Source organism: Amblyomma mixtum, chromosome 4 (assembly GCF_055824585.1).
Source record: "Amblyomma mixtum isolate Tamu chromosome 4, ASM5582458v1, whole genome shotgun sequence".
In the NCBI taxonomy this organism is placed as follows: Eukaryota; Metazoa; Arthropoda; class Arachnida; order Ixodida; family Ixodidae; genus Amblyomma; species Amblyomma mixtum.
In genome coordinates, this window is record NC_143015.1 from 26,394,661 (window position 1) to 26,422,544 (window position 27,884).

The 27,884-nt window shown below is 48.9% G+C and overlaps 1 protein-coding gene and 1 pseudogene across 1 annotated transcript; both read right to left on the minus strand.

Moving 5' to 3' along the window:
- Positions 1 to 3,731: 3,731 nt before the first annotated feature.
- eIF3d1 (eukaryotic translation initiation factor 3 subunit d1) lies at positions 3,732 to 27,719 on the minus strand. The gene is made up of 13 exons (XM_089586291.1): positions 27,483 to 27,719; positions 27,309 to 27,354; positions 25,895 to 26,031; positions 24,719 to 24,807; positions 22,915 to 23,242; positions 19,654 to 19,761; positions 18,269 to 18,317; positions 16,823 to 16,953; positions 16,381 to 16,463; positions 12,216 to 12,488; positions 11,251 to 11,443; positions 9,168 to 9,344; positions 3,732 to 3,830 (listed from the first exon to the last, which is right to left on the minus strand). The coding sequence occupies exons 1-12, from the start codon at positions 27,648 to 27,650 to the stop codon at positions 9,213 to 9,215; spliced, it is 1,737 nt and encodes a 578-aa protein (XP_089442417.1). The 5' UTR covers positions 27,651 to 27,719; the 3' UTR covers positions 3,732 to 3,830; positions 9,168 to 9,212.
- LOC149345955 (uncharacterized) lies at positions 3,848 to 9,135 on the minus strand (annotated as a pseudogene).
- Positions 27,720 to 27,884: the final 165 nt, after the last annotated feature.

A 27,884-nucleotide genomic window follows, 5' to 3' on the forward strand; every position in this document is an offset into this window, starting at 1 on the left:
GGCTATGTACTCTCGACCACTTAACGCGACCTCTTGCCAAGCTCTTCCCGGCGAATAAAATGTTTTACAATCAATCTTACTTTCCGAGCCACAACTTTGAAGGTCATGAAAATTGTGCAGTGACCTCTAAACCGGAGTGGCCACGACATCACACCACGTGCCTCGTCTGATCACATGACTCCTCTTCTAGCCACATATACTCACCTCCTTCCAGTCAGTACATTAACTCTATGCTTCCAGTACTCCGGTGCGCTCCGTGACGCCATGGAGGCCGGGCCTAGTGAGAGAACGGCTCAGTACAGAAACCAGGATGCGTCCGATCACCCGACCGACATTGCTCGTTGAGCCTTTCGCTTGTCTAACTAGGTTTAACAGAGTTCAAATTGTTTTAATCTGCGCAGTGTTTCATAAGGTGCAAGTGCCAGAACTAACCTTGGGCAACGCGCCAGCTAGCTTTCGTTCAAACAGGAAGCGTCCTAGGGCTAAATCGCAGTGTTGCCAGAGGAACAATCACTTGACAAAACCGTGTATTGCACACGAAATGCGGGAGGTGAAAAACGCACCTGGTATGAAAGTGAGGTTTAAGGAGAAAAACTGATAAATGGTGTTGAAGAAAGTAAAGATGCGGTAACTGTCTCGTTTAATGGTGGACACTTCAACCGTGCAGTGCTAGAGATGGGGGCCCCGCTTGTCCTCGTGCGTCTCCTTTCTAGGTTTGCCTGCTCGTCGTCAGCTGTCTTGGGAAACGGGCTCACCTCGCATCTTGCCGTTATGCTGCCAAAGTTTCCATCGTATACTCAGCAACCCATAAAGCTTTGAAGACGGCAGCAGAGGGGGGCGCATGTTGTCGAAATCATATGAACTTTGTGGTGTGCTAGAGAAGGCTTTATTGCTTCTTGTATGTGGCATGACATGCGGTTAGGATGCTTTGATGGTAAGCGGACATCAAGGCACCCTACATGTGAGCAGCGAAAAGTGCCTTCTGATGGCACTTTTGTCGACTTAAAGGGACCATGAAGTGGTATATACAGAGATCAGGAGAAGCGCACAAGCGATCGGTATTCCATCACTCGTCACCGCAAAACAAAAATTTTGAAGCTAGCTGCATAAACACCGAAAAGCTGCTCGAGGCATTGGTTTTTAAAAATGATTTGTAAACAGTAGACCTTTTCACAACCCTCGGAAAAACCGGTTTTCTGGGCCGTGGGGAGACCGTGGGGAAGCTTAATCCTCAGCTACTTCCTGTACTACGAGCACAGTCCGGTGCCCAATATGGCGGTGTGCGCAGAGCTTTTGAGTGGAATACTCACGAAGGTCACCTCTACAGAATCGTTGCACTGGAATATGATATGAAAATTAGCGTTGAGGAAAGGAAACCACGCAGTAACTGTTATCACATATCTTGGTGGACACCCGAACTGCACCGCCGTAAGGGAAGGGATAAAGGAGTAAAAAGAGGTGCCTGAATAATTTCGACCACTTGAGGATCTTTAACGTACACCGACATCGCAGAGCACACGGGCACCTTTTGTGCTTACCTCCATCGAAACACGACCGCCACAGTCAGGTTCGAACCCGGGTACTCCAGCTCAGTAGACTGGAATACGACCATTAAAAATTACCTTGGGGCCCTTTAAAAGCTCACTGACAGAGTTGACGCTAGCATGGAATGCATCCGCGCTCTTACCACCGCCTCTGGCGATTCGCTCGCACCGTACTCTACCAGTAGTTTAGAGACCATCGTCGATGTTTAGCAGATAGCCGGCCCTATGTTTACTCGTAGTTGCAGTGGTAATAAACACCACAGAGGTGTCCACGACTTGCAGCACGGACGCAATATGCGAGCCATTGCGGAGTGGGGAAGATGCCCATGCATTGGGCCAAACAATCGGGTGACGTCACCTGTTAACAGAGTAAGACGAGTTTCCTGCACTCTTCTGTTTCCTACCCTACGATAAGTAAGCTAATAATCTACTCACACCTTCACGTAGCGTGATACCAACGGAAATAAACGGTAGGATTACGTGCATGCTTCACCAATAGGCACGCACCAGCGACTGCCAGCCGTCGTCGCCTAATCACAGTTGGATACTTTTTGAATGATTATTTTATTCATGCCAGAAACATGCCTTTTAAGCAGACATATATGGGCTAGTCTTGTCTTGTCGTAGTCCCGCCTTTTTGCGCTGTTCACCAGTATGAACATATATGGGCGGCTCGCATGTCAATCAATGCAATTCTAACCGGAATGCTTGGTAGAATTGCACACGGCAGTCCGAAACTGCGTGTGACGCCAAATTTACCTTGCACTTATTAATTTTTTTAGCTCTGCCAGTTCTACTGTGTGAGTAGGGTGAGACGCTTTCATACTTCGGTGTTTCTTAATCGGACCTTGTCTTGAGACAGCCTGCCTATATCCTGTCAAACCATCATACTGCCTACTTCTACTGTGCACTCCGTAGCAATAACTGCGAGATTATCCTTCATTGTTTGAACATATAGTTTTCCTCAGTTAAAGCGGAATATCTGTTCAGTAGTAATACCCTGAATTCTGCTTTCCCTCCTCCTGCTAACTGGGTTCCGCTTCACTAGTTTCTATCATTCTAAGCCGATTACTCGCGCAATTACGCTATAGTCATCGGCTTGTTTGTTAGCTTGCTGCTCAAATGTGGTGCTGTCAGCTTTCGATGGCATAATTCCAGATCTGACGATTTCATCGACTGGCTCCAAAAGAGACCATAATCAGGGAAAATCCTCAAAACGCTGCCCTGTTCAAACTGAACAGATGAGATGGTTTAGTTGGTTTATGGGGTTTAACGTCCCAAAGCGACTAAGGCTATGAGAGACGCCGCAGTGGAGGGCTCCGGAAATTTCGACCACCTGGGGTTCTTTAACGTGCACTGACATCGCACAGTACACGGGCCTCTAGAATTTCTCCTCCAAAGAAATTCAGCCGCCGCGGCCGGGATCGAACCCGCGTCTTTCGGGCCACCAGCCGAGCACCATAGCCACTGAGCCACCGCGGCGGCTATGGTGTATCACTAAAAAAATTACTGGCGTTGAACATGGCTTGAACCTAGTTATACGAGCAAAAGCTCTATTAAGCATCGTATCCACCGTCTCAAGTCAAATGTCAAGGCCAGATTCCCAACGCTCATAGTCATATGATCACGTGGTCATATTGCCACAGCTTGGGCCATACCACCATGAAGTTCAGCTCAGTTTGACCTTATGAGGCATCGACGGTCATTGTCGATGTGGTGCCCACTGTTTCAAATCAAATGCCAAAATCAAGGCCGAGCCACAGGCCTCTAGAATTTCTCCTCGAAAGAAATTCAACCGCCGCGGCTGGGATTGAACCCGCGTCCTTCGGGTCAGCAGCCGAGCACCATAACCACTGAGCCACCGCGGCGGCAAACTGAACAGATGACCTAATGTCCAGTCGGCCAGCAATATTTAATGCATGTGAACAAGAATTCGTAAAAATATCTTTTCACTCAGACTCCATGCCAATAAATTGAGAGCGCATTCTTGTTTTAACTATTTTTCCGATGCTTCCACTATTTTCAGAGAAAAACCTCTCTTTCCTCATTTTTTTTTCATTCAAAATTTCCAAAAATTCTACATCTCTAGTGTACACACGTGCTGCAGCAATAAGAATCAGCTCTAACTTGCCAGTACAGCAATGTTAAGAAAAAAATATAGAGAAACAAGTCAGAAAACATGGCATATCATTGAGTTCCATCCCCTATTCTTTTATTACAAATTTTCAACACATGGTCACGGAAAGGCGGAATCCACTCAGAGCTTCACCACCTTGTCCGTGACACCTGCAAAGAAAAAAAAAAGGTAAAAGAATAACGATTGATAAATGGCTCAGCTGTAGAGTACACACAGCAATGTTGGTGAATCGGAAAAGCTAAACAAGTCTCAGTCAGTGAAAACCGACCAGGGATACCTCGGTCTAATTACAATTTACCAGTAGTGGCCACTGACTTGGGGTTACAGGAAAGAGATCTGCTATAAGTGACTCGGAAGCTGTCATACTACCGTAAAAACCCGCGTATAATACGAACCCGAATATAATAAGAGGTGAAGTTTTAGAGACGCGAAATGGGAAAAAAAAAAGTTTTACCTCCATATAATACGAGTGACGCAAGCTCATGCACAGAAGACATTCAAATCGCATCCCGCACTCCACTTCAATCACTTTCTTCTTTAGTAGCGCTTTCTTTGGACATTTCTTTGTCCGACAAATCTTCCCAAATGTACTCATCTTCCGTGCCATCGAGGGCGTTCGAGATGCCATGCTTCTTAAGCCCGCTTCGGCCGCCGGTTGGCGTCACTGCAGGCTCACCTGAGCGCATCCACTCTGCGTAGCACTGCTTGACTGTGTCCTTGAACGGTTTGTTTACACAACCATCAAGCGGCCGCGAAAGCTTCGTTGCGTTCCGCTGCACGCGAAAGGGGCTTCTTTCTGTCGTGGCCATCCACGAATGCTTCCTTCGACGACACCAAACTGCCTCACGGCTGCACCTTTGCCGATGTACTCCGCAGCTAAAATCACTTTTCGCTTCAAAGCAGCCGAGCACTGTTTTCGAGACCCTTTGATGCTCCCCAAAACAATATCCACTTCGTGAAGCGTGCCTTACATGCGAGCACGTGCATTGTCAACAGGCACACGGCACACCGCGACTCCCCCGGCGCACCCAACGAATCAACAAAGAAACGACGTTGTCGAGAGTAACAAAGCCAAGCAATAGCCACGCGCCGATAGCAAAGCCAAGCCGTAGCCATGCCGCAAAAAGGAAGCCAAAACTTCGAGCAACTTGGAAAATTTTTGTTCGGACCCGCAAATAGTATGAGGCGGAAATTTAGGACGCTAATTATGGGAAAAAAAACCTCGTATTATACGCGGGTTTTTACGGTAATCAGAATGACGTCAAACAACTGCCTGCATATGGCTGCATGTCCGCAAGGCCTAAAACCAACAAAGCAGCCATTACAGATTATATAAAAGAGCATGCGACACTACAGCAATCTTCAGTAAGATTTTATTTTTTTTTCCAAGTGAGAAAGCACTACTCTACGAGGTCAAACCGGTGAGCCGGTTTGAGTGATGCTTTAACTTGAGTGTCACCTTGTGCAAACCATAAATGAATAAATCAAATAAATATTGGCGCGACTGGAATTCGAACCCGCGGCACGGCAAACAGATCAGCTTTACTGGCCTCTGCACAACAGCACTAGGCTATCACTGCAGCCAATCATGCCCCGTGTTAAACTGCAACACACTCTCGAGCAGTGCACTGCGCCATCGTCTTCATCAACTAATATCGTATACATACTCAGGTAATGAACCCAACCCCCACTTTTGTCTGCGCACCAACAAAATTCCCTCCCAAATTTAAAATAAAGTGTGGCCCTTACATGAGCTTAAACACTATGTGTGGAATTGGTTATTCTCGATTGCATTCACAGATCCCTGGGAGTGTCATGCAGTGGTTTAACAATGTGCGACCAAGGTTGCTCTTCCCAAGCAACCTCTCACGGCGACCAATCATTAATTCAACAGCCACCAGCCATCAGCCAGTCAGTTTGCTCATGATCCGGTGGGCACGTAATGACGTCACAAGGTTCCCATACCCAATGACATTCTTAAGGGGGGACACTGGTCTTAGAGCTATTTTCCTTATTTTAAAGCCAATCTTGATGAAACCACATCACTTTGTTCAGTTTTTTATGCTGATTTCAAATATGCAACGTTTTTCTCTCTCAGTCAATTAGTCCCTGAGATAATCAATATTAATGCTGAAAAAATGGCTGCATAAAAAATTATTTCTAATGCATGGTATCATAGTGCAATGAGCAAAGAGTGCAATGATCGATGCAGTTTTTTTAATTTGACCCTTCTTAGCAATTTTGCAGCACTTGGAACACCATCATTCAAATTGTGCCAATCATGCCTCAATGAACTTTGCAAAATAAAAAAATTTTGAAGCCTAATTGAAGAATTCTGTTTCGATCATTGCACTCACTGCACTCTCAGCTTCCTTTAGCAAAAGAAAATACATCTCTACCTATCCTAGGTGCAGAGATATCGATGAACCAGGTGTCTAAAATTTGCATTCTGAGAAAATGAGGAAAAACCAACCAGGCATAATTTATTCAAAATTTCATGAAGATATATACATATTTACACTTCCAAAGGGCTAATAAGCACCAGGCATGTAGTCCGACTGCTTAGTCTGACTAGAATGGTGCTTTTTCAGCAACCGATGCATTTTTTCAGTAGAGGCACGCTTGCGTGTGGACTCAGCTGTTGGGCGCCTGTCCTTCTCAGCCATCCTCCTGATATTATGGAGGCCAGGGTTCATACTGAGCCCACTCGGTATTTGTGACGATGCCTTCAGGTTTCCTGCATTGAAGCGTACAACAGCCTCCGCAACGGCTGCCTGAACGGTAAACAGGGAAGCATGGCGCTCCTTTGGTGCAAGCGACCATATTGGAGAGTGCAGGCTCTCATTATTATTCTGAGTTTTCCCACGAACGCACCGCTCCAGTAGCTTTCGGTCTGCCAAGCGCTCATATATTGGGAAAAGTGCTTTGCACACATGCGGTGGCAAATTGTACCTGTGCTTGGGAGCGGGCTCACCCTTGGTTGCAGCAGCGTTCTGGCGGCACCAAGAGTCTGGGCCTGTCGGGCACAGGGTGTGATTTGCCACACTATCATTTGATGCTACATGGTAGTATGTGGCCATCACGGCCCTGTGCATGGCCCCAATATCTCCAGCATGGGATTTCAGGGCCCAGCTGTAATAAGATTTCAACTTAGTGACAAGGTCACCCGTTAACTTTCCCTTGCCACTAAGGCTCTCTTTTCCATTGCCTTTATGCTTGGTGATTGCATTGCGCAGGGCCGTGCCCATTCGCTTCTGCACATGGTTCGTGCAGTCCTCTTTCTGAATCTTTATATAGCCGTACACAGATGATTCTTGCAATGCAAGAAATGTGCGGCTATCGCCATCCGAAAGCGCAGTAGTATATCTAAGGTCATGTTTTTCCAGTGACCTTTTGAACAAAACAAGCCCAGCCTGCACTTCCATTTCACCGGACTTTTTGTCCGTTTTTTTTTTGGCACAAGTGGCTTTCCATCCATGCTTCATAAGACGGGTCGTCGTCTTTGGGCCTGCGCTCGCACCCGGCACAGAAGTTGCTGAACACAACGTAATCCAGGACGAGCCCAGTAAAAAGTTGAATCACTGTGCCGACACCGATGCGGGATGAATGACCCCGGGTCATCCACGAACCATCGAAGGAGACGGAAATGTTCCCGGGGTTGTCAGGGTTCAGCTCGTGGTAGAGCTGCCGAACAGAATGGGCGCTGTTCTTCAGCACTTCTTCGGCTGCGGGCGTCAGCTTACTCTTCACATAGCTCTGCCACGTTTTTGTGTGCAGGCCACGATGCGATGTATTCATCGCAGCAAAAACATCATTCAGCACGGTTTGCCGGTTTCCAGTGCTCTGCATCGCGCGCGCAGCAAGAATATATATGGCAAACGGATTTATCTTTTGGTTGCCTTGCGCGCGCGGCGAGCTCCATGCCGACGAAATGTCTCCGCAGTTCACACACACGAGGGACAGTTTCACGGCTAAAACGTACTCGCGATCCGCTTTAGAAACCTCCACATTACCGCCACACACTCTACACTTCACGGCACACAACAGTTCGTTGAAGGACGCTAAACAGACAATAGTGAAAACACTATCGCCCGCACGGCGACCGTCTGTACCGTCAAGGGGGCAGGCGTCACTGTTTTCGATGAAACCAAGCTTTTTCTTCGTCGCTCCAGTTGATTCCAGCTCCTGTAGAATTTTTTCCGCTTTCCGCTTGTTTGCAAGCAAGTCCGAAGGCTGTATAACATTCCCGTGTCGCAACGGACGCGGCCGCTGTGAGTAGATGCCGCCGAGCTCGTCGCTAGGCCTATTTCATCCGGGAGGACTTCACTTGCCGCTGGTTCCGGCAGATTCTCGGAGCATTCGGGCGACGCAGGACATTTTCGGAAGTTGTCACCGCGCCCGGACTTCTTCTTTTTGCCGAACTTGTGGCGCGAACGAAATTTACTCAGAGGCATCGTTGCGCACCAATCTCGATTCTCAACAAAATGGCGTCTACGACGCTTCCAACGGCGTCAAGCAGACGATGCGTGGCGAAATCCTCCAACCGGATGGCTCGATTCAGTCACGTGCGCTCAGCAGCGAAGCAGACGCCGCGTTTTTCTTGTTTGTCGTTCTTTTTCTCGGTAGCCACTGAGGGCATGCAGGCGGCAGTGGCGGGAAATTGAAGCCCAGAAAGCGCTCTTTCAAACGAGCCCAGCACGGCCGAGATCGGTATGGCGGAACGGCGGTTGCGCGCAATGAAAAATGTGCCGTTTTTTCGTGCGCACGCAAATTCAGTTCGCGCGGTGATCTAATCTCGATATTATGCTGAAACTACTGACTTCTGGAGGAAGAGAATTGGTGAAATTGGAGAATAATAGCTACAGATTCCAAAAATGCCATTTTCAGAAAATCGGTTTTTTGGTCATTGTTTGGTCCCAAAGACTCGTGTCCCCCCCTTAACTTTTTTGTTTAGGCCACGTGCAAATAAAGAGTTGCAGTGTCAAATACTGCGACCTTTTACTCTCGACGTAGTACATCAGGATGACATGCCTTTAGAGAAAAACGAAGAATGTCACCGGGTATGGGAACTCTCCGGCTATCAATGCATGCAATTAAAAGCAACGAAATGCAACTGGGTAAAAAATTACCTAATTACACTCTTGAATTTAAAATAACTTTTTATCTAAGACCACCAGGTCAATTATGATTACATTTTTAGACTTGGAAGAGAAAAACGCATCTGTGTGCAAACTTTAAAGGGAATCCAGCCATAAATAAAAAAGTTCTTAAAACCCTTGTCCCCCTTTAATGCTAATGCATTCATAACACGAAACATTCAACTCGTGCCTGAAATCTCGAATGTCACTACATCTCCACTGCAAGGCCACTGAAGGCAAGGCTGCATTTTCCTGCCGCAACTACTGTCTGCAAATCTGAACCCGTCCTCCTCCCTTGTTCCTGCAATGCTCACGATATGAAACCCTAGCCAGAGTGTGGATGCTCACCAAATGTGGGGGTCCCAGCTGCAGCGATGGCACGCAGGGCTCTCCTCAGGCCTTCTTGTCGCCCTCGCCAGCCCCAGTGCCCCCTCCTTCCTCCTCGTCGTCATCGTCCTCCTCATCCTCGGCCTCGTTCTCCGTCTCGAAAGTGTTGTCCGGGATGTCGTACAACCGGATCACCGGCTGCACACATCCAACAGCGTTTGTGGTGGTGACCCCGTGCACTCAACACACTCCTCGTGCATGCATTCTATACACAGCAAACACAACAATAAGTTTCGAGTTTATGTTCAAAGTCCCACTCATTTCGAAAATTTTGTCGCCCCACAGTTTCCAGTGCGACCTTTCCCAGATGTTTCGAGTACCTGTGCACAGCCAGCCGACCAAACAAATGGACGATTTTGGTCACAGACCTACAGGGTTCAGATACAAGATGATGTCACACTGGCTAACCACTGCCGCTAACCTCAAATCAAAGCTTGGTGCACACGTTGGCATCGTGAACTGGTACAGTATGTACCACCATCACCATCATCAGCCTAATACAGTGACCACTGCAGGGTAAAGGCCTCTCCCATATCTCTCCAATTAACCCTGTCCCGTGCCAGCCGTGATCAAGTTATCCTCCCAAACTTCCTAATCTCCGCTGCCCACCTAACTTTCTGCCGCCCCCTGCTATGCTTGCCTCCTCTGGTACCTATTCCATTACAGTCAAGCCTCGCTAATATGAAAGCCATGACAGTGAAATTCCCACCACAACGAAGAATTCCTGACTCCCCTTCAGCAAACCATACAAGCCAATGCAATCGTATCCCGCCACAACGAAAAATTTTCGGAGCAAGGTTCCGTTTCAACAAATATTTTTCCAGTAAGCGGCCAATTTTTTTTTTTTTTTGGCACATCCCTGCACAGAAGATAAATTTGCACTTTCGATAGTGCAGTTGACATTTCCTGCGAAATCGGAGTTAACGCACAGACACGTGCGCATAAAGGTGTGCTGCAGCAACACGACTGCTTGTGATGGCTTTACTGATGGCTCAGACTGGGTGCTTGCAAATCGCGGTCACTGGTGCAAGGCAGCTTTCGGCGTTTTCGCTCGCTTCACTGAAGAAGAGTGTGAAGCTATGATGAACTCTCCAGTCCAATCTGTCAATGCTGTGGCCCGGCTGCATGACAACGAAGGTTCCGCTTCAACGAAATTTTTTGTGGGTACCGCGAATTTCGTTGAAGTGGGATTTCACTGGACACTATGCACTAAAGAACCGCTCGTTATCTTGCCTTCGAACTGTGGCATGATATGTGAGGTTTAACAACCTTAAGCACACTAGCTATGAAGGATATCACAGTGGAGGAATCCAGGGCTTTAAAGACATATCACAATCAGCGCTTGGACTGTAACAAGCAACGATGCTCTAGCCCGACTCATACTGCTCTCCCTCTGGGAGCTTGCACGAAAGGCAGGAATTGATCCCCAAATGTAACCTCCCTGTCCTTGCTCCTCTCTCCTGTGAATGGGCCTTGGTGTCAGCTCCATTTAATAAAGGTTACTCAACCCTCCTCCACCTCCTTCAATGGTAACAACTCTCCAAATGGTTCCCATGGCAACGCACCCACCAGTTACACTGAGTACCACAATAAACCTCCCCACGCTGCTGCATCTTAACATTTAGGACTCGATCAAACCTACAGTTTTAGGCGCAGAACTCAAATTTAAAAGCTTTATGAGGGGAGTCTTAGTACGGCCTGTTCCTGTACTAGTAAAAGTAGTGGGCTACTCCCCCCCCCTCACCTTTGTCTCAACCGCACAGCCAAGCGCAAAAACAAAATTCAGGGGGCACTTCGACGATCTAAAGTGCGTGAGGCGAAAGCCTTGCACACGAAACTTTGGCTGCACGGCTGTAGGCACACACGAGGAGGCTGTGGGGCGACTTGGATTGGCTAGTCATGACCCATGACTAACAGTCATGACTGGTTAATGGCCAGTGAGTTATGACTAACCAGGCATGACTGGTTAATGACTAACCAGTCACGACTTGTGACTAGTTATGCTTTCACTTCAGATGCAACGGACGGTCCCCCCCCCCCTCACCTTGTTGGGGTCCTTGAGGATGAGGTACTTGCCCTCGGGCAGGCGCATGCAGCAGTCGATGATGCAGCGCAGGATGCCCCATGCGTTGTCCATGTTCAGGTTGATCTGGTCGGCAAACTCCTTGGGCTTGAACTGCTGGGTGCCCAGGATGGCGTGCTTGGACGAGTCCCGCACGTGCACCCGCGACACGTACCTGCGTCCGAGGAGGGTAAGCTTTTTTTCTTCTCAAGGTCCCAGATTATGTATAACAAGCATGCACTCGTCAACACTGCACACGCCATGTCAAAAACAAGATTTCCTCCGTACTGTCCGAGACGGCACTTCTACTGAGTAAGTCCAGCCTCAAGCTCCGACTAACGAAACAACCTCCGAATCTGCTCTTCCAGCTTTACAACAAGGAATGCTAACCCACGTTCTTTTTCCTCTCGGGGAAGTAACATTGCTGAGACTCCTCTCCAAGAGACAGCGCAGACCAGCTGAACCATTCCACCTAGGATTTGTGCCTCAGCCACTACACCCAACTATATCTGCGCTGCCAGTGATTCTTAAGCTCTTTAGCAAGGCACATACTGCTCACTGGGAAACGCCTTCTGACAGCACCACTTCTGTGTGACAAGCAGAGGATGGTTTCCATGTGACAAAACAGACTTGTGTGATCTCATCAATAATACCACAATATCAAAAATAAATAAATAAAAATGCATAAAGAAAAAGAAAAATGTATAAAAATAAAAATGTCAATTTCCTGATGCTAGAACATGCCGCCGACAAATTCTGGTGCTGTGTGTTACCACAATGTCCATCCATTTTTTTTTTTAAATTTTCTATGTGCCGGCAAAAAATAACCCTCTGTGTTTTGCACTGCAAACCTGACTAATTGGCTTCACCAAGGCCTGCACAGACAAGTACCTAGGCAAGGAAAAAAAAAATTTCTCGAGAGAAACGTCAAGTGGTGAGGCACCCACCCGAACTTGATCTGGTCGGACCCGGCCAGCAAGGCCTGCACGGTCCACTTGGCCAGCTTGCAGGAGTTGTTCTTGAGCTCGTTGGCCAGCACAGCTCCCCGCTGGGTGTCCAGCTTCTGGCGCCAGTCGATGCCCCCCGAGTAGCGGGGGTCCCACTCGTTCAGGGCCTTGATGCTGACAAACTGGAGCTCCCCGTTGGGGCCCACCATGGCCCCATCGTGCTCACACCGCACGATCAGCCCCACGTTGTCGCCCAGGTCAAACTTGCGATACCTGCACACCACCACAGTTGCGGGGGGAGGTCACACAACCGCAGACGGTACAATCGCATCCATTGTGCCAGCTTATCATGCATTTACACGGCCTTTTACAGCGACGGCTGTTATCGGCACGTTTCCCGGTTCCGCGTCGTCGTCGGTGTAACACAAAGGTCAAGCAAGGTGCAAAGAGAAGTGGTAAACTGAGTGCAATGGCATCCCAAGCAGTGCATGTAATTGGCCCAACATTGGAAACACATTGGCAAAGGCCAGTCTTACAAAGGACCAGAGTGAAACCAACCATTTCCAATACTGGGCCAATTACTCTGCGCTGTTTGGAATGAACTAACGATTGCGACGCTCACGCTTAGGGGCACAGAGGGTGACGCTCTGTGGCGCAGCGGTAAAGTGCACTGACCACCACAAACAGCTGCCGCTGAATCTCACGTTACGCAGGTGCGACAAGTGGAAGCATTATTTTTTCTGTTCCATGTAACATACAGTCAAACTCTACATAATCGAGCCTGTAAAATCAGTGCCTTACTTCGCTACATTGAAATTCACCTCACTAGCAAGAAAAAAAATTCCTCCAAAACATGCTGCCAGATCGCTCACAGGAAAAGCCTTCATTAGCGGTGAAAGTGGTCAATTCCTTCTGCACATTTTCACCATCAACAATGTTACCTGCTGCTCATATGACCACACAAATTTCGTAGTGTCTTAAGAGCTTGCCATCCGCCTCTGCACATATATCGTGTCGAGCACTTCACGGGCGATAGGGACAGCACACCTGCCTCAAATTTTGGCTCCCACTGTCATCAATCTTTTACAAGTCCCCGCAGCGTCTCCAACACAACCTGAAATGCCGGCATAATCCGCTGCTGCCCCCTTGTGGGAGGGAGGCAGGGAGTGCCAGCTCCCCATATCGGCAAGAGTGAGAAGAAATTTATCGTTGCTTTCGAGTGAAAAGAAATAAGGCCCGCTACGTGCCTCATCGCTTTTCCACCACAAGTGTATGAGTCTTAGCACAGCACGATCCGTGGGGTGCTTTTACGCACGCCTTTGTGCCTGCACATGCCTCACGAGAGAAGGAAGCCAGGTTGTGAGGCGTGAAGTGCAAGAATGGCTTCACAGCCAATGGGTGTGCAGATGGCACTGACCATCCAAGATCTTGAAAGGCCCAGCACAGCACACGGCAGTTAAAAAAAAAATTCAGGGGGCACTTTGACATTCTCAATTGCGCGAGGCTAAAGCCTTTCCACACAACTAACCAGTAATGGTTGGTTAATGACTAGTTAGTCATGACTTGTGACTAGTAATGACTAGTAATGTAACTGATGGACGGCAGGACAGTCATGGCCACGAGTATGAGCCATTAAAGGCTCTCGCCTTAAAATCCCTTGTATTCCTGGCCCATGCCCCTCTGACGTGCGTCTAACAGAAAGCATGCACTGGTTTGGGTGCCGCTCCAAACAATGGTCCAGCCACGTGGTTCCATCCCTAGCCCACAGCGGTGGCGACTGTCTCCCACGCATCAACCACACAGCTGCATTAAAGGGGCTGCGAAACACTGCCTGGGGGAATACCGGCTATACTACAGGTGGGTTCTTTATGTCACAGATGCTGACTTAAAAAGAATTACAGGAATCGAAGCACAGGAACGGGAGTTATTCAGTGAAGAAATTTCAAAATACAAGCAAACAAAACGCTGCCCTCAACTCGATTTTGGCGGGGCTTCCCACTCCTATTTCGCTCTCCCAATGACGGCACCTGGCGCAACCAATCAAAACAGCCAGCCAGAGCACGTCGCGGAAGTTTGTACTCCATGGTTGCCTGCTCTTGCCTGTTCTTGCTGAGACTGGCAGCGTTGTTTCCATGCCAGAGCGCCCCTGGTGTTGTATTTTATTTTACTTGCTTTGCAGGGCTTTTATCTAAGACAAGCAAGTTGTTTTTGTTGATCTAATATAAAACGCAGACAGGTGACAAAATGTGTCTCTATTTATTCACACAATTTGCAGTATATTATACTGTTCGTCCGATCATGAAGCTCGCGCCAGGTGATGTCATATCCGCTGCTAAAAACCCGCCACTGTGTGGCGACACCATCAGAGCCATGAAGTTGTTTTTGGGAGGACATTAAAATATTAAAAAACGGAATATATGCGGTATTACCGACGCTAATAGCACCATTATAACTCACTGTATGCAATCAACAGGCAAAACAGTTAACTAAGATTGTGTTTCTGGGCCCCTTTAATTATAGTCTCTGGTCACCTGGGCCCAGCTGCATTTACAGCTACATGCCTCTTCAGTCGTGGTTCAGCAATGAAGCCTCCCCACATGTGGTGACAGCGGTTGTAAGAAGGCTTCACCGTGAAATGGGCTATAGAGACATTACACAGCAGCTCTACTTCGACACTCCTGGCAGTGCGCACACCGTAAAGCATTTCACAGAACCAGGCAGCAATGATCGCCAGGTTTTTCACCAAATAAAATTTACCAAGTTGCAAATGGGTTGTTGGCACTTTTCTGGAAGAAAGTTTGATAAATCAACCTCTGCATAACTGGAATGTCCTTTCCAGTCTTTCAGAGCTCTGAACTGATGAAGCTTTACTGTACTGGCCAATCAAGACATTGACTGAATGACTGCTTTACACGAGAAGAATCCTTCAATAAAAGCACTGCTGTTAGAAACGATGACTGCGCTGCAAAAGAATTTGCCAGCGTCGTTGCTTTACAGCCGACCGGAACAGATGGCATAGTAAGGAAGGGACCTAACTGTATCAGTCAGGCATCTTTGGCATAGAAGAAGAGTGAGTGCTGGTTTTTGGAAAACTCACTGCATCTAAACTACGCCTCGTGAGTGCTGCCATATGTGGTTGCATTTCCTTTCTGAGAATAAATCAGTTGTTACTAGCACTTTCTTTCACTAACTTCCTCTTGTGACATTGCAGTATTGTTACGTGACAGCAAGCGATGAAGAAAGGACTGCATGACCGACGGCGATGATATGATTTAATGTCTGCGAGCCTAGCACAAGTGCTCCTGCCCATGCCACTGCCCGCTTCGTCGTCTTCTAGTCCGTCACATGACTCGGGGCCACGAAGTGATCGTTCCGATCGCGCGAACTAGAAGAATGCCACAGACGATGACAAGCAGGACGTGACGATGGGCGTGGCAGGACGTATGAACAAAGAAGAGAAGATGAAGGGCTTGCAGTCACGATGAAAGTGATGATGAGCGTGTGAAGCCAGGTCCACGAAGACTGAGGAGCCACCGGTTTCTGGAAGTCAACGTCAAGGCCCGTGGACACACCCAACGGCAGGGGCTGAGGTACTTGTTTCTCGTGTGAGTGTCGGTGGTCAATGGGTTCTCTGGTCAGTGGCGGCGGGCTCGGTTCAGTGGGGTCGTAGGTTGTTGGGTCTTCTAGGTTCTCATGTGGGCGGTGAGTGGGGTCACAGGGCAGTTGCGGCGGTCGTTATGTCGTCGTGTCTTCTGGTCGGGGCTTGGGGCGGGGCGGTGAAGTGCTGCGGCGTCGGGGCATACCTGGCCGGCTGGGGAAGCGCCAGGAGGTGCGAAGCCGTGAGCTCTCCACAGAAGACCTCGGTGTACAGCAGGCTGCTAAGCTCCGGGACCGGGATGAAGAAGGTACCCCGCACCTTACACCAAATGTTATGTGACGGCAAGCGATGAAGAAAGGACTGCATGACCGATGGCGATGATATGATTTAATGTCTGCGAGCCTAGCACGAGCGCTTCTGCACATGCCACTGCTCGCTTCGTCGTCTTCTAGTCCGTCACAGTATGCTCTGTCCTGAAGCCATAAACCAACTCAGCCCACAGCGGGTTCAGCCCAGGCCAAAGACCATCACCCAAGAAGCAGTCCCACAATAGAAGGGAGAACCCACCTGTAGGCCACCGAGGCCACCTCTCCTTCCTCGTCGTCCTGGATGAAGGGGTTCACATTCTCAAAGCTGTGCTTGTCTTCTCCCTGCAGCAGAGGGAGAGAGAGGTGAGGATCGAAGAGAGAGCTAGTATTATGGGGAATGTTGCCAACTGCATGGAATTTTCATCTGTGAAAGCCAGGCAGGCAAGGAGGGGTAGACAGTCTGACAAAGCCTCTAGCAACAAGAGCGAAAGAGTCTACAGCCTGCACAAGCACAACGCAAAACTGCGATGTAAAGTGCACATTCTGCACGCGTAACGCAAAGCGTGACATACTGTGGCGCCATCTAGTGACTGGAACTGAAGCCTCCTCAGCTGCATGCCGAGCAGCTCCCAAGTGAAGTTTTGCGCTTGCCAGTGAAAATTCGCCAGCCGAGAGTGCACGTGTGCAGGGAAGTCACTCACCATCTTGAGCACCTGCTGGGAGAAGTTGTGGTTGATGAAGGTGGCCTCCAGGGCCAGGTTGCGAGGGGAGTTGATGCTGTTGCCTTCCTCGTGCGGGGGCTCCGAGGCGGTCTCGTTCACCGTCAGCAGATCTGCAGAGGAGGGGACGACAACCGGTGAGTAGTCCCCTGTACGCAGGCTGTGGTGGCCCCTAGCCTTCTATGCGTCACAGTGTTGGGTGCGGACCACCAGTGGCATACTCCAACCACACCTTTTGGCTGAGTAAGCCAATCAGGGAAACAAATGCACGAATACATAGTAACCCACTGCAGCACATCCACTATGCCGCCTGTGCCAATGCCAATGGTTACCAATGGTCACAAGTGGCATATCCGTCGCTGTCTGGAAAAGCAAACTTTCCAGAGCAGTTTATGCTCTTTGCCAAGGTCTTCGTGTTCGCTACAGGGCATCACCTATGGGCACAGGACAGTCTCCGACAGCACATCAGCGTGAACATCACTGGACGAACCTACCCTCTAGGCACTAAATCCCTAAGTGGGAGCAAAGAGGTAAGTAAGCCATCCTCTAGCATACTCCCTCGTGTAAAAGGAGTGGGCCAGAGGACAACCTTACTTCCTTTTCTCTCCTTTCTGTTTCGAGTGTACAAGCTGCTCTGCAATCACATCCAGCAACCACATCGTAGCACCAGAACAATGCGTGGGATCCTCGTTGCTCTGACTGTCACTCTCACTTCTTTGCCCTTGCGAAGGGTCATAGGGCAAAGCACGCTGATCTTTTTCTTCGCCGATGGCAGCCCTGTCCACGCACTGTCCAATTCATTTACCGACGATCGCTTCTTCCAGAGCAAGAGCTGCATCTTCAAGGGTATGGCGATTAGAGAAGGGCTCTCTATGAGAAGCTTAAATTGTGGATTATCAGAAACCACACTGCAGCACCAGGATTTCTGCCGTGCTAAAAGGTGGAGGTATTGCTGTAGCAGGGTGGTAGAGCCATAGCAAACACCGCACGGAAGCAAGCAAGCACCAACATTTGTAGAGAATTAGTATTGAACAGTGCATGTGTGAGGCTGTATGAAAGAAGAAAGTGAAAAAAAAAAAATTACTGCCAACAGAGTCGACAAGTGAGAGAAGAACAGAGAACAGATCCTATCATTATTACTTTATTACACCTGAGCTTCCAACTGCAAACGGTTACCTGCAGTTAGTTTGTTGCACTCCTAGTGCCCTTTCATTTATGTACACCAAGACTCCTCATGGCAAAGTGCAATTAAATATACTGATTTCATGTGAGTAGTCCACTCATACCTCCTGCTTGGATTAGCAAGGGAAAAACAGAAGGGACTCAAACCCTGACCACTGCCAAAGCTTACGCAACCCCACCCCACATTCCTTCCTGTGCTCGAGGCAGGGTGTACAAGTTAGCCACACCACACTGTCGGCCACTCACCGAACTCGGAGTCGTCCCGCTTGTCGAAGAACAGCTTGTCATTCACACGCTGCAACAGACAGAGGAAGGAAGGCAGTGTTGAGAAGAGGCACACACATAAAGGCAGTGGCACACTTTAACCAAAAGAAGACTTTTTGAGCTAGAGCCACACAGCGTTCCTGTTTGTCATCTGTCTCTACTAGCACTACTCAGAACTATGAAAATGCAAAATACCAGTGGTTAATTTTTAACAGGGATGTGCAAACTTTTTTACAAAGTGTTATAGTGGTTGGGAAGAGTAATATCTGAATACCAGGGTAAACACACGAGGGAGCGTATTATCACTTTCTGCAGCCAGGATGCGCATTGTGCTCAATACAGAGAGAAAAAACTCATGTTATACTAGTACAGAGAGCCAAATCTGTCTCCATAACAATGGCGGATGACATGCCACCCAAGCTCACTGCTTTGAGGAATATTATTTGCTGCATTCGATAGATGGCATAAAAAAAAAAAAAACTTGTATGCGACATGAAGGATGCTACATTCTCTGATAGAAACAAATCACTGCTATGCACAGCGCGCTCAGAAAAAGCCATGTCTGTGTACAATGTGCCGTAACCCTGTAACATTTTTTTTTTTTAAAAAGATGGTACCACCAAAGTGGTCAATTAGCACCCCTGCTGGAATCTGTCAGAAAAGCAAAAATTTTTTTAAAGGAGCCCATATCACCTTAGATCGAACGCAGAGTGCCAGAAAACACACGACAAGCTGAACTCATCAGGAGCCAGGAACGACAGTGGGCTTATGACGAGCCTTGCTCATCGAAATCCACTGCTGGGGGACAAAAGTCTTACGAAAAAATTATCAATAAAGCCTTCTCCTCTGTAGTTTTTTTGAAGGGTGCAACTAAAACTTACTTCTCTCTCTCTTGGAACTTCTCTGCAAAATGTTACCTTGAAGGTACATAAGCGCATGAGGCCTTGTTTTATGTAAAATTGAATTACACAATTGGAATCGGTGAGGGAACAAACGCTGATTAATGACATCTTAGTTGAAATCAAGAGGAAGAAGTGGGCTTGGGCAGGGCATGTAATGCGAAGGCAAGACAACCGCTGGTCCTAAGGGTAATGGAGTGGATTCCAAGAGAAAGCAAGCGTAGCAGGGGACGGCAGAAAGCTAGGTGGGCGGATGAGATTAAGAAGTTTGCGGGGATACTGTGGCCGCCACTGGCGAAGGACAGGGTCAATAGGAGAGACATGGGAGAGGCCTTTGCCCTGCAGTGGGTGTAGTCAGGCTGATGATGATGATGATGATACATAAATACAAGTTGTGTAAAGATTCCGTAATTGTGACTCCCTTAACAATAACTTTTTCTCGAGACCCTCTTCCCATCTCCCCCTCACCTGGACGACAATGTCCCAGGAGTAGACGGAACGGCCTGCACACATGAGGCAGGCGATGATGGCGTCCGTGGCAAACACCTTGTTGTTCTGCCCTTCCGTCTTGGCCAGCTGCAGAGGAAAGGGGGAAAGAGCCAAGTCAGAACCCTCCACTGAAGGCACACTTCCCTACCACACACCTGAATGGGCATGCTGTGAGCAAGGCAGTCTACCTCATCAACAGGAGCAGTGGCAAGAGTGAAATGCTCTGCTCCCACCTAATGGCACGGTAAAACCACATTTCTTCAGACACCCCCTCTTCAAACTAAAAAAAAAAAATGCATCAAATTGTTGTTACGTTTGTCTTATCATGTTAGATGCCTCGCAGGCATCGTAACACACATGAGGAGGCTCACACTCATAAACAGCGCCCACTATGCCCCGAGCCAAGCATGTGCTGTTTACTCGAATGTCGTGCAAGTTTTTGTGTTACTACAGAGCTTAGAAGTCATCCCTCATGTTACAGCTGAATCTTGTGCACACTTATACAGATGTTGACTGCACCACATTCACTCATACGTTTAACTTACAAAGGTCTACTTAAGAGCCATCAAATGAGGTGCTATGACAGTAAGTCATCATCACTGCTCTCTGCATCACGTCTTCATCACCCTCATGTGACTTCAGGGCGCGGCAACAATATATGCAGAGTCTGTGATGAGAATGGCAGTCAACCTGCCTTTTCCACCTACGCTTTGTTTGCAGTCTGCCTTGTGCTTTTGCACTCAGTTGCATAGCGTTGTCCCCATTCTTCTTTGAGCATGACTGACGCAGTCTGCCTTCACAACCTCAACAAAGCCATATAGACTTGTGCTTTCCGCATGGCACTGAATGTTCTGCTGTCTCCATCTTGCATGCTGAGCTTTTTGAAGGGACCCCTCAAAGAGAATTAGGCCAGCTTCTACCTTTATCTGCCCAATTTTACTTTCAGCGTTTTTTTTTTTAAGCTACTGGCTGTCTTTCCACTGAGCACAGCCCTCCCTGTCAGGCTTTGGGCCATTTTTGCAGCCCAAACAGAAGTCTGACAGCGCAACATAGTCGAGAACACATCCCGTGAAAAACTCCCCCCGATGCCTACGAGTGAAGAATGACCTCGAGTCGTCCATGAGCGCCCTTACTAGCAAACAGCAATGTTGCCCCTGTGTCCAAAGCACAAGTCCTCACAAAGTGCTTCCCCTTTCTGCGTGCACTGGCTCATTCAAGGCAGCCTCGGATGCCTCTGAGGCTGCAACTGGTGGTGAGATGCTTTGTTGCGCATGCCATGACGATAGAGTCCCATTCCCGCAAATATGTCATCCACTGCTGCCTGGTTGCTGTCAGCTGAGAGCACTGCGCGACAAGCAGGCATGTTGATTTCAAAGAGATTGCACTCCCTGTGGACTTCCACTCTCCCTGAGCTCCAAGTTCCTGCGATCTTATCGCAGGTATTGCACACAACGGTCAATTATGTTGCGAGCCATAACTGTGATCACCATGGCACAAATGCACGGGGCCACGAAGTCTTGCACAGCACGGCGCTCAAAATACGAGTTCAGTGCGTGCAGGTCAGCAACCACATACGACACCGCAGGATCCAGTGCCGACATAGGGTCTGTTGCCGATGTGTGCGCCAATGCTGCAGAAACAGACATGAAAAAAAGGCCCTGTCTTCCGTGCTGTAGCTGAGGGGGCAAAGTGTCGCTCGTTCACGGGCACTAGCTTTCATCACATCACTATCAAAGACAATTCTAGTGTCGTTGCGCATGAGGCTGATGTTGACGACTTGAAGTGCGTTTTCATCGTTCCTGCATGGGAGTGGAGCCGGCAACAGCAGCGGCAATGTTTCATCGTTCACAGCGCGGGTGTTGCACAGTGGCAACGCGGCAACCGCACTCTGATCTTTGCCCAGTGGAGCTCCCTTGTGCCTTTTGTTTTTTCTCCATTTCCAGGAACCGAACCGACGCAGTGAGTGATACCTTGTCCACCCTCCTGGCATTGCAAATACTGCGTAGCAGGACTCTCTCAAAATGGCACCACGCTTCTTAGACAGATAAGCCCAAACCAAGGCCTAACCAGTCACAGAGTGAGACTGTCATCACCCGACTTTTCTCATGAATGCAAATGTGGAGTGCACATTCTCTCAGCGGTCACCTTGTCTGCAAACGAAAGAACCACCGTGCTGCTTACCGATTTAAGAAAGAAAAAAAAAAGCTGAAGGGCACAAGTTTTCAAACAAGACCAAAACAGGGTTGGAGGGGTATGCACAGGTTCCAAGTGACAGGGGGGGGCACGACTGGACCTAAATTTAGAAGGCAAAGTTTGCGTTTTTGGATGTTTAAATCGTTGTTACTGTAACAACCTTTATTGACAGGAGAAGACTGGTTGTGAGGGCCGGTTAGAACGGGCACGGGTAGGTCCGGTCCCTGAACAGTTGATGCTCTCGTCTCACGCCACGCGTTGGCTCTGCTGCTTCACTGCCGATCGTCTTCCCCTCGCCTCGCGCCGTGTGTCGGTTCTGCTGCTCTGACTGCTAATCATCTTCCTCATAACATTCGGCCCAGGGGGAAAAAGAGCCATCCTGGCGATTTAGGGGGTCAACAGGACACAGGGGTCGTAGTGCGTCTTCAAACGCGAAACGTGGGCGGTCTCGCGCCCCCGTCGTCGGAGATCGGGTGATGGCGTCACGGGCTCAACGATGTAAGTGACGGGAGAAGTGCGCTCAAGGACGCGGTAGGGGTCCATGGTAGTTTGGCAGCAACTTGGTAGAGAGACCGGGTGCATTACAAAGCAAATACTGATCATTCCTTTTTAAATATTTGACGACAGGTGCAAAATGACCTTGTGACCCTCACAACCAAAATGACCAAAATGACCCTCACAACCAGTCTTCTCCTGTGGTGGCATGTGGTTGTTTTTTCTTCTGCTTTTCTAATCAATTAGCTTTAAGCGACAACATATTCAGTAATATTCTTACTTGATCAACACCACAAAAAATAAATTAATAATAAAAAAAAATCCCCTGTGCTCCTTGGTTTCTGTGGCTGTTGGCTTCTCTCATATTTTATAACGAGCCCCTCATTTCCCTTCCCTTGTTTGCTTACTTGTGAATCCAAATTTGACAAGACTTCAAAAAACTCGGGGACAGAGCCGTGTCCGCCCCCCCTCCCTAGAAGGGATGATCCCCCGCAAGGAGCATTCCCCCCCCCCCCCCCCCCCCCACACAAACGAGAGCAGTGCATCAATCACCTGTCGGATGATGGGGTCGTCGGTGGTGGTGACCTTGTGGAAGATGCGGTTGATGCGCTGCAGGGGCCGCTCGTTCTTGCAGGTGACCAGGTTGTAGGCCTTGTCGTAGAACTCCACGGCCCCGCACTGGTGCACGTCCCGGCCCTCCCCCACGCCCGGCAGGGAGAGCTTGAAGAGGCGGGGGAAGTCCATCTCCTCCAGCACCTTCCAGCTGGGGCGGACGGCCACCGAGGCCTCCCGGTGCTTGACGGGCACCTGGTTGCCCCCCTTGTTGTCAAACTTCTGGCGCATCTGCTTCTGCCACTTGCGCACCTGCTGCATGCGCTCCCTGTGTTGCAACAATCAAAGCACCCCGATGCAAGGTCACCGGAAGTTCACCACAAAGCACCAGAGAAGAAAACGGAACAGTGAGTCCTGTTCTGCAAACCACAGTGCACGTTTTATCACAAGGGGGCGAAGAAAGCATAACCTAAACGTGGGAAATGAAACAGAGCGAGCCCACAGCCTTTGTGATGTCATCACCAAAGTTGCAGTCTTGAATCCGAGTGAACGAAACAAACATACCTACTCCATCCTAAATCCCAATCTGGTATAGCATGAAACAGCGAAACAGAGCCACACCCACTGAAGTTGTTTCTTTCACAGTGTGCCAAATGGCTCTACAATAAAGCTACCGGAATGAGACTTGCAGTAGAACTTTTTGACGGGTTAGTTGGTACATTGCCTTCAAAGAATGTTGTACGCCAAAAAAGGACGAAACAGGAAGGAAACACAGAACAGGAAAGAGGCGCAACTTCCAACTTTAATAACAGGAAAGGAAACCAGGCACTCTTTTATAGCCGCTGAGCTGCATGAGGGTGCGTGAACTAAAAAACAAATGCAGTGGTGGACGAGTGATAGCAACACTACAACACAGCACAACAAGTCGTAGGGAGGTCGCTATTACAAAAAGCATGTTGATAACTTACAGGAGTGTGAATGACAGCACAGGTTGAACGATTATGAATAAGGATAAGAACCACCGGTAAGATATTAACAATCATGAAACTGATTGAAGGCAACAAGCGGACTTTGCAAAGGGCATCCAAACGAAACCGTCCAAAAAAGCTAGTTCGTTCCTGGTGAGGAGAACAGAAGGCGTGCTAACGCAGTTGTTTTTTCTTTGATGAACATAAAAAGCCTCAATTACTTCTCTTTCGATTTTTTCTTTTGCCCTGCCCTGGCTTTTGCCCTGGCAAAAGAGTGCCTGGTTTCCTTTTCTGTTATTAAAGTTGGAAGTTGCGCCTCTTTCCGGTTTTGTGTTTCCTGTCGTCCTTTTTTAGCACACGACATTCTTTGGAGACTTGCAGCCACACACCAAAGATTGAAAGCAGCACAGCACATGCATGGTCAGTGTCCTAATTACCTCACACTGTTTCCTAGCTGACACAACTATCCTACCCATTGCTTTTCAACACCCTCCAGTGGTGTGGAACATGTTAAGCTCAAACAGACAGCCAGGCTCTGGTAATTTTCTGCCAGCTTTTTTTGCCTCAGTGTCATAGCCCTGACAAAGCAATCAACTAGGGCCACGTTCCGTGGAACATTCCATACACTGCTGTTCCCAACTCCCGTCAGAAAGTGGGAACTAATGATCGCAGGGTGCCCCCTCAGTGCTAGAGTGACACACAGCCAAAAACAACCACGTCCTTGCAAGCACATGAGAGCCTTGTTATCAGCTGGACTATACGCAGCAAGACGAGCTGCCCCGTCATGACCCTTGCTCAGTGACGGACTGAGGATGAGCAGGAGGAGACGCACTGACCGTTCACGGCCCTTGGCGGACTTGGACAGCACCTGGAGCTGCTGTTGCTGCACCATCTTCTGCCGCTCACGGCTCCGCAGGTTGCGTTGCTGCAGAGGACGAACGAAGAGACAGCACGGCAAGCTCAACAAGCACCACACGCAACAAAACAAAACAAGCCAAACCCTCAGCTGCTCGAAAACAGCTCCACAATCTTGAGCACTGGGAAGCTGTGGCCAGTCAAGCAGAGGCCAGCTATTTCTAAAATTTTAAGTCGCATTTGCTTCTACAGAGATGCTGTACAGCCCTGCAAAACAGTGCACTGCACATGCACTGAAGGCAAGTGAGCAAAGCCATTTGCTCAAGCCACTAAGCCCATGCTGCTTTAAAATGAAAACAAAAATCTAAACGGAGTGCATTAGGTTCTATGCTTGCACTATCTACCTTCAGTGCTTGACAGAGCACAGACAGCAACACAGCAACAGAGCTTCATTCCAACTGAGAGATGCAAGCAGGGGCTTACACAGACAACTGTCTTGTGTCCATCCGCCCTTACTTTTTATCCTACATATGTGTTACACAACCATCTTTATTTGTTACCCACTTGCTCTAATGGCTAGACCTGCCAGGGTGTTACCCAGTACCATCGTCAATAGTGCATTTCACTGCGTTCCTGTCTCTTGTAATGCATGCCAGCTCTGTTTATGAAAGCAGGCACAAGTATTCTGTAGAGACCTCATTAAGCAAGGCTTAGCGCAATCAGTCCACTGGCAACAAACAATTTTACTCACTGCAATTTTCCTTGCAAAAAAAAGTTCCATAGGCAAAAATAAAGAGACTAAAACAGGCACTGAATCAAACCAGAGCATCAAGCATGGCTCCTGCATGCAAGAAAGTGGGCTTCCCTCACAACTTGAGATGCGGCAGAGAGCAAGACGGCGGACCATTACAACATTGTGAACAAAACTCCAAAACATATGGTTCCCATGCTGGCAGCCTTCATTCCACGGCCCTTCCCCACGATGTCATGCACCTAGCGCCCTCCCGTTTTTGATCTTGCAACTGCAAGGTGCACACTAGCGCCCTCCTGTGCCATTACCCACAACTAGGTCAACTGCAGCGGACGCCTTTGCCGCAGCATGCTTTTAGTGAACCCTGCTCCTCTTTTAGTGGAGCCTGCGAGGAGCATGCACTCACCTGGTTCATGCGGAAGCGACCCCGCTGGTGCATGGGCTTGTGCATGCGTGTCGTGTCCACAAGCTGGAAGGTGCTCTCGTCCTCATCGTGGTAGTAGGCGTACTGGGTGCCCGACCCAAACTGCGACGAGTACTTGTCTGCAACACAAAGGGCGGACGGCCATCAGGAAAGCACACACCGACAGCACACTTCCACACAGAGGCGTGCCGTTACTGTAAGAAAGGGTGAAAGCTCCTGCCTGATAACAGCCATACGTAATGGCCTCTCAACAGAGTCCCCTGGATGATTTCATTCCAGCTTGAACGCCCGTACTCAGTGGGACAAGAAGGGACTAAGGAGTGAGCAACTGAAAGGGTCACTGAAGGAAACTCCATACAATTTTTGTAGGCTATGGTTATGGTTTATTGGAGTTTAACGTCCCAAAGTGACTCAGGCTATGAGGGACGCCGTAGTGGAGGGTACCGGAAATTTCGACCACCTGGGGTTCTTTAACGTGCACTGACATTGCACAGTACACGGACCTCTAGAATTTCGCCTTCATCGAAATTCAGCCGCCGTGGCCAGGATCGAACCCGCGTCTTTCGGGACAGCAGCCGAGCGCCGTAACCACTGAGCCACCGCGGCAGGGCAGAAAGGGTGAAAGCTCCTGCCTGAAAACAGCCATACGTAATGGCCTCTAAATAGAGTCCCCTGGATGATTTCATTTCAGCTTGAACGCCTGTACTCAGTGGGACAAGAAGGGACTAAGGAGTGAGCGTCTGAAAGGGTCACTGAAGGCAACTCCATACAATTTTTGTGGTCAGTAAAATTGGTCTTGTAGCTCCCACTGGACATGCTGAAGCTTGCCCCAAAGCAAAAGATACATTTATTGGCGAGAAAAGCCCCGCCGCGGAGAAAAGGCGGAGGCGGCAGACAAACAAGCAAAACAAAACTCTGCATGTCAGTATCACAATAACGTCTCGACCACGCAAACACGATTTGAGAAAACAGTACTATATCAACCCTGCTAAAATTCTCAATTCTGTCCCTAGAGGTGATGCACTTTCACAGCATGCAATGAATCCTTTCCGGACAACGGTGGACTTGTCCGGAAAGAGACTAAACGTGCAGTCGACGAGTTTATTTTCCCCCTTGGATACGACAGTAGCCCGACAACAGCTCGTCAGAATCGAACCGCTCAGTACACTGACCCAACCGCATTCCAGGCCTGTTGAGCCGAACAAGGTCAAGAACCCACAGTGTCGCCTTTAGAAACAACAGATGTGTGCCACTTCAACCTCTGGACAAACGCGCGAACAGAAAAAATGTACTGATATCCCGCAATTCCAGTACGGACATGATCTGAAGCCCCGTGGTGTCTCTCAATGGGCACGGTACTAATACACGTTACACGATCAATCGAAGCAAGACTCACTAGCAGCTCTTCTGTCCTGGTACGTGGTTCCCGTCCAGTCGGCCACCTGCGCACACGTACGAGAACCCCGTCAGAACCCCGACAAGCCACAGTAGTGCATAGGGACGTCGAACGCCGGTAGCAGTGACACGCACGCCGGCGGCGGCGACGTCTCGCTAAGCCTAGGCCACTCGCCTTGCCCAGTCGGTCGCTCTTGGCGAACGGCTGGTACGGCATGTCCTGGTACTGCTGAGGAATGGCGCAGGGGCCCCAGCCATTGGGGTTGTCCTGGATCGGCGGCAGCACGAAGCGAGCCGTCATTGTGGACGATGAATTTCTGCCGGTATCGTTGCCGGCTACCATATGCCTCCGGATGGTCAAAGAAACCCACGGCTACACGGCGAACCACCGGAAAAGAGGAACAAAACACGCGTTGCGATCGACCGGAAGTAGATGATCTATCTGACGCTATGGACGAATGATAAGACTTGCCTATGTAGAATATATAGACAGATGAGCTGTACCATTGTCTCTAGAAAGATGCCTGTCTTGTGCGAAAAAAACCTGCTGCCCTTACCTCTTCCTTTTTCCTCCTTT

Excerpts from the sequence above, each read along its gene's own strand:
- eIF3d1 (XM_089586291.1), bottom strand. The coding sequence starts at position 27,650 with ATGGTAGCCGGCAACGATACCGGCAGAAATTCATCGTCCACAATGACG. Across the intron at positions 27,355-27,482 it reads AGAGCGACCGACTGGGCAAG|GTGGCCGACTGGACGGGAAC; the intron begins GCGAGTGGCCTA and ends ACGTGTGCGCAG. Across the intron at positions 11,444-12,215 it reads TCCGACCAGATCAAGTTCGG|GTACGTGTCGCGGGTGCACG; the intron begins GTGGGTGCCTCA and ends CCTCGGACGCAG.